General features: G+C 30.2%; 1 protein-coding gene across 1 annotated transcript; it reads left to right on the top strand.

Annotated features, from left to right (window-relative positions):
* The first annotated feature begins 3874 nt into the window (after positions 1-3874).
* Positions 3875-6922, top strand: RLK902 (receptor-like kinase 902). Its single transcript, XM_022879847.2, has 2 exons — positions 3875-5408; positions 5965-6922. The coding sequence occupies exons 1-2, from the start codon at positions 4049-4051 to the stop codon at positions 6585-6587; spliced, it is 1983 nt and encodes a 660-aa protein (XP_022735582.1). The 5' UTR covers positions 3875-4048; the 3' UTR covers positions 6588-6922.
* Positions 6923-7216: the final 294 nt, after the last annotated feature.

Genomic DNA, 7216 nt, shown 5'->3' with positions numbered 1-7216 from the left:
TGTTATGTCAATTCACAAAAAATGAAATTAAAAATATTAAAAAATAAAAAATTGCAAACAATAAGAAAGATAGGAAATGAAAAGGGAGAGAGATACCATCCCCTTTCCCCTCATTTCTTTTTCTTTCTATGGTTTGTTTTCCTTTCTTTCCTCCAGCTCCTTAATTTCTTTCTTTTTCTTTTCTCTTTTCCTAATTTTGTCATTTTCTTTATTTTTAATTTCAAAAATAAAACATTGTATAAAAAATAAAAAATGAGTTAATTTTTTTTATGCATTGTCATTGGTTCTTTGAGGCACTTTACATTTTTGCTTAATTGAATTAATAAGGCGTGTATTTTGATAAACAAAATTAGACAAAAAGCAAGTTTTATATAGTTTGATTGAATAGGTTTTCACCCATAAAAAGCAAATAATATAGTATTTTTTTGGTAAGAAATAATGAAAAATTATCTAAAGTTTTTAAATTTATCAATAGAGTTAGAAAATTGATAAATTGTTTAAAAGGTACTTAAAAATAAAAAGTAATATAATGAAAAGAGACTAATGATAATTTTTAATTTTATTTGTGAAATTTAAAAATTTTATTGATAATATATGAAACAGTGATCTATAAATAATATAATAAGCTTACTAATTATAACATATTTTTGGAAAACAAAAAAGGTTACATAACATTATGGATAATAGTAAAGTATTTGGCATGAAAATCATTTTTCCTAGCACAAGAAGCATTTAAAGTGTTTGGTTCATGGAATCTTGGATTTTAAGAGAAAGTGTGATCCTTGAGAAAGTGTGATACCCAAGGTTTTCTTTCATATTTATGACATCCTATATTTAGAGTCACTCGTTTGGTTGGGAGGAATCCACATATATTAATTTTTGTACAATTACCATAATTTTCTTAACATATATAAAGGCAACTTTTCATTTTGTTTTATTAATAATATATATCCAAAATGACAAATGATGCTTTTAACAGCAAAAGAAAATAAGTATTTTAATTGATTATTGTTTTTATTTATAAAATATCATCAATTAAGGTGTTTCAAAACATTAATGCCTTAATTGATAGGGAAAAATGTTAGAAAAATGATCAATTAAGGCGTTTGATACTTTGCACGCCCTCTTTTTATAAATTAAAAATAAGATCAATTATGGCTTTTGTGTAACTAATTCCTTAATTGATATCTTTATAAATTTTGCAGCAAATCATTTAAGGCATTTATGCAACCAAATGTCTTAATTGATCAAGCATTTAAGTTGTTTTTGTACACAATACCTTAAATGATTTTTTTATTTTTTTTATAATGCCTTAATTGCTCAATCATTTAAGGCATTTCTATACACAAATGCTTTAATTGATCCTTGTTTTTTAAATAATTGATCAATTAAGGCATTTTATATACAAAAATGCCTTAAATGATCTTTTTTTATAATAACTTAATTGATCAATTATTTAAAGCATTTTGATACACAAATGCCTTATTACACGATCTTCAAAAGCGAAAAAAAAATATTTATCCTAAAATGATCAATTAAGGCATTTGATGAAGAAAATGCCAAATGCCTTCATTGATCATCAATCAAGGCAATTCTTTATTAATCATCAATTAATTGATGCATTAATCATTTTAAAGCATTTTATGCATGAAACATTATAATTGATGATCATTTAAAGCGTCTGTGTACAAAAACGTCTTAATTGATTATCAATTAAGGTGTTTCTTCAAATCAAATACCTTAATTACAATATAAAAAAATTAAAATGTCACTGGCAAAAACCTACATCTGAGTTCCAATAACTTCTAGATATATTTTTCAAAAGGGTAACAGTTATGTGATAATTTTTCATTCTAGTCAAATTTATAAATAAGATAACTTCCTCTCTTTAAAATCCTAAAATATCATAGGGAAAAAAGAGTTTCTAATTTCAAGACTTTTGGTACTATTAAAAATTTGACATTTTTTTCTTAATCAGATTACTCTGAACCAAACATATGAATTAAATACCCGTAATCATGATTTCAAAAAAAATATTTATGAATTTTTTTGAATCAAACGCACTCTTAATAGATTAAAAAGTTTTCGAGTGGACATTTACCATGTTACAATTTATTGTGCTTTGTTGCAAAATAAATTTTTTTTTTAAATATGTGTAATTTTTAAAGTTATTTATATTTTTAATATATATTAATTAATATAATTAATTAAATTTAAAAAAAATTATTTTAATAATATTAAAAATAAAAATAAAATTAATACTTAAATATTTTATTTAATGATCAATATAGGTACGTGTCTATAGTTTTAATCCCCATCTTTCAAAAATTTTACTAAAAAAATAAAGGATGAATATAATTTTTATGTATTATATTATTTCTTATATAATAAATATACTAAGTATAAAATAAATAAATATTTCAAATATATTATTTAATTCTGTTTTATTTTATTAAGTATGTTATGTTTATGCTTTCATTCATTTCTTTTTTGAAATTATAAAGCTATAGTATAAATAAAATATATAATTTATTAAAATAACAAATAAAAAAGTTAAAATAATTTTTAAAATTATAATTAATTAATATAATTATATTTTTTTATTTTTTATTATTATCAAATTAATAGTTATTGATATCTATAGTATTTAATTGAGTGCATATTTTTATCAAGGTTTTCATTTTAATTTTTTATTTAATGAATTTTTTTAATTTCATTTTTCTTATTGTGGATCTTTAGTTTATATTTTAATTGAGATTTTGATGATATTTTTTATTAGTTTTGTGATTTTAAAGGATTTTGTATTTCTGTATTTTTTTATTTCATAATTTAGAAAAAAAAAAAAAAAAAACTCAAACAGGCCTCAATTGAAACCTTAAAAAATAATAAAAAAAAAAACTCTATTTAATATATTTCCATAGATTATTGATTGAATCGGAGAAACCAAACTGCCAATGCCCTTCTTTTTTCAGTTAAAGCTGGCATCCAAAGGCTGAATCCATATTCTGTGCAACAACGTGGCTGAAACTATGCGGATTTTCTGATTAAAAAAAATCTCCCCGATTGAACATAATAAATAGACAATGTTAAATATCCTAATTCGCAAAGACCAAAATAAAATCACGTTTAGAAGTGATAACTATTCGTATTAGATTCGATTTAATTTTTTAAATAATATATAATATTATAAAAATTTAAAATTTAATTAAAATTTGAATCAAAATCTTTATTCAATTTGAATTGAATCAAACTAAATTTTAATATAAAATTTTAATTTGATTTGATTTATTATTTTTTAATTTTTTATATATTATTTTAATATAAAATTTTAATATATTTAAATAAATTTTAATATAAAATTATTATTTTTATTTTATAAAAATTTAAAATATATATAAAAATTAAAAAAAATTAATTGGATTTGATTTTTAAAATTTTTCATCTCTTAATTCAAATTTAATATATATATTTAATATTTAAATTTAATTCAAGTTGAATAAAAAAATTGATATGAATTACATTAAATATTATAATTTTAAATTAATTTTCCAAATTTTTAATTTTTTTATACCCTTATTGCCCCTTCAAATAAAATACTTAGAGAAGAAAACCCACTAAAATAAAAAGAGATTTTATTCCTATCAGTTATCACTAGAAAAAGAACAAAAAATAATGGAAATATTGTAATAAAAATGTTTTAAAATTTTAATTTAGATATTTAAAGAAAATATTTAATGACAAAACAAACAAAAAGGAGGAAGGAAATCTGTTGACTAAGCAGCAGTATACAGCTGGGGTTTGCCTTTGCCTCACACTCTCTCTCTTCCTGTGTAATGTTCTGTATTTCCTTCACAGCATCCCTTCTCACCCACTCAACACAGAAAAAATGCTCTCTCATTAACACTCTCTTCTCTTTTCTTTTCTTCTGTGAATGCCTCCAGGCCAAACAAGAGAAAAACAGGGGCAAAATCCGCAAATATTACCCGCATTATCATATCCTCATCCTCCTAGTCTTTAAACAAAACATAAACAACGGCCAAAACGGAGAATGCGAACCCAATTCTTTTTCATTCCCGTTCTTTTTGTAGTTCTAATACAGGTGACCAAACCAGATCTTGTCACTGACAGAGTAGCGCTTTTGGCCCTTCGTTCCTCGGTCGGAGGTCGAACCCTGTTCTGGAACATCTCTAGCCAGAGTCCATGCTCCTGGTTTGGGGTCAGGTGCGAGCAGAACCGCGTTACAGGGCTTAGGCTGCCTGGTGTTGCACTCTCTGGCGCAATCCCACTTGGCATTTTCGGGAACTTGACTCAGCTGCGCACGCTGAGTCTCCGTCTCAACTCTTTAACCGGACAACTCCCTTCGGATCTTGCTCTTTGTGAAAATCTCCGAAACCTTTACTTACAAGGGAACCGTTTTTCGGGTGAGATCCCGGAGTTCTTGTTTGGTCTTCATGATTTAGTGAGGCTAAATCTTGGCGGTAATAATTTTTCTGAGGAAATTTCTGTTGGGTTCAACAATTTGACAAGGTTAAGAACTTTGCTTCTTGATAGCAACAGCCTTTCTGGGTCTGTACCTGATTTGAGTTCTTTGCAAAATCTCGATCAGTTTAATGTGTCAAATAATTTGTTGAATGGGTCAATCCCGAAGGGGTTACAGAAATATGGGTCCGGTGCTTTTCTGGGGAATTTGCTTTGTGGACAACCACTTGATAAGGCTTGTCCTGCTACTGCTGTTGCTGGGAATGCGACTGAGCCTGCCAATCCAACAGATGAGAACAAAGAAGAGAAAGAGAAGAAGAGCAAGTTGTCTGGGGGTGCAATTGCAGGTATTGTGATTGGATCTGTGCTGGGATTTCTATTGATTGTTTTGATTTTGATGATTTTATGTAGAAAAAGGAGTAGAAAGAATAGGAGGTCAATTGACATTGCTTCGATTAGAAATCAAGAATTGGGGATTCCCGGAGATAAATCAGGTGGGGAATTGGAGAATGGTGGATATGGAGATGGGTATTCAGTGGCGGCGGCAGCAGCAGCAGCAGCAATGGTGGGTGGTGGTGGAGTGAAAGCAGGTGAAACCAATGGGACCGGAGCTAAGAAGTTGGTTTTCTTTGGGAATGCGACGACAGTGTTTGATTTGGAGGATTTGTTGAGAGCTTCCGCTGAGGTTTTAGGTAAAGGAACGTTTGGAACAGCATATAAAGCAGTGTTGGAAGGTGGAAATGCAGTGGCTGTCAAGAGGCTCAAGGATGTGACAATTTCTGAGAGGGAATTTAAGGATAAGATTGAAGGAGTTGGAGCTATGAATCATCAATATTTGGTCCCTCTCATAGCTTACTATTACAGTAGGGATGAGAAGCTTCTTGTCTATGATTACATGCCCATGGGAAGCTTATCTGCCCTTTTGCATGGTGAGCAATTTTTTTTTAAAAAAATTCAGAGCAACCCTTTTTGGATCATTCATTGCTTTTGCTTTTTGCAGATTTATGTTGGTGAATAGTTGTTATCATTTACATTATCCATCATCCGTTGGTGGAGATGATTACTGAGTTTTGTTTTGTTTTTTTTTTTTTATTATTTTAGATGAGGATTCATTTCGTATGCCTGAATTATCTGTGAGGAGATTATGGGTTGGTTCTCTTTTAAAAAAACTGATAAAATAGGTTGCTTAAATGAGTGGAATTTAAAGTAATTCTGAATTTGCTTCTTTTGAACTTGCTCAATTTCATATGTGGATGCTACTCATTCTTCGTATGCTGCGTTGATCTTCTCATTCTGCCATTTGCCTCTACTTTTATGAGCAAAATTCAATTTCGCTTTCGTCCAAGTGTTTGTCATCAAACTTGGTTGATATATTTAGCATCATTTTCAGCTATTTATGGAGATTACATCATGGTCGGGAATGGTAGTGCTCTATTCAGCATTAATTTTTCCTTCATATTTATACTGTTAACTTTTGGGATGCAGGGAACAAAGGAGCAGGAAGGACACCACTGAACTGGGACATTAGATCTGGAATTGCTCTTGGAGCTGCCCGTGGAATCGAGTACCTGCACTCTCAAGGCCCTAATGTCTCTCACGGAAACATAAAATCATCAAATATCCTCCTCACTAAATCCTATGAAGCTCGAGTTTCTGATTTTGGCCTAGCACAACTTGTAGGGCCTTCCTCCACACCCAGCCGAGTGACTGGGTACCGGGCACCAGAGGTAACTGACCCCCGCAAAGCCTCACAAAAGGCTGACGTTTATGGCTTTGGCGTGTTGCTTTTGGAGCTATTGACTGGGAAAGCCCCCACCCATTCAATCTTGAATGAGGAAGGGATTGACCTCCCAAGATGGGTGCAGTCTGTTGTTCGGGAGGAATGGACTTCTGAGGTTTTTGATCTTGAACTCCTCAGGTATCAGAATGTGGAGGAAGAGATGGTTCAACTCTTGCAACTTGCAGTAGATTGTACTGCCCAATACCCTGACAAGCGCCCCTCCATGTCTGAAGTAACAAGGCGTATCGAGGAGCATCGTGGTTCTAGTTTGCGAGAAGGTATTGATGCACAACCTGATAATGTCAATGATGCAGATGATTCTCGATGAGTTAGGTTATGGCTGCCATAATACCATTTTCTCTAACGGGTAGATGGATTATCCCTGCTTTTGTTATGTCCATAATTAGCATGTTAAGTTTGGTGGCTTTGTTGTATGCTTGACCTCGGTCTATTATTTCCTTTATAGGGTGCCAATTGTCTGTATCTTTCTTTTTCCCCCCTCTTTTCCCCTTAATTCCCCGTTGGCCACTGCTTTTTGTTTATTTTTTTTTTACATTTATACTTTGATGTGGATATCTGTCCCATTTGTTCTTGTTGGGTGGATCTCGGTGGTTGTAATTATTACTTTTGCTTTTAGTTTTTCGGCTTTTGCTTTTGGTGCAACTTTTGATCTGTTTCGACTTTAGACCAGGCTGCTTTAATTACTTTTAAAAGGTTGGTTTTGATATATATTAACAAATGAGAATTTTGCTCTGTAACATGATTTGGCATTGCCTAATAATCTTAATAAGAAATTACATTGAAAAAAATAATTCATATTTGAAATTTAGGAAGCGTTGATATTTATAATTTATGTAATGGGTGGAATGTTATATGTGAATGTCATGATGGAGGCTTTTATGGTGGATTAAACTGTCTATGGCGCATGTAATGAATGTTTTAAATTTTTTTTGTGAA

The sequence above is a fragment of the Durio zibethinus genome, chromosome 17 (assembly GCF_047325235.1).
Source record: "Durio zibethinus cultivar Kanyao isolate XHJ-2024 chromosome 17, ASM4732523v1, whole genome shotgun sequence".
NCBI classification, from domain to species: domain Eukaryota; kingdom Viridiplantae; phylum Streptophyta; class Magnoliopsida; order Malvales; family Malvaceae; genus Durio; species Durio zibethinus.
Note: the sequence above shows the minus strand (reverse complement) of the source record. Positions and strands in the feature narration are given on the sequence as shown.

Bases quoted from the DNA above. Each gene is read 5' to 3' on its own strand.
- RLK902 (XM_022879847.2), top strand. From the start codon at position 4,049: ATGCGAACCCAATTCTTTTTCATTCCCGTTCTTTTTGTAGTTCTAATA. The intron at 5,409-5,964 runs GTGAGCAATTTT...TTTGGGATGCAG, and splicing joins CTTATCTGCCCTTTTGCATG to GGAACAAAGGAGCAGGAAGG.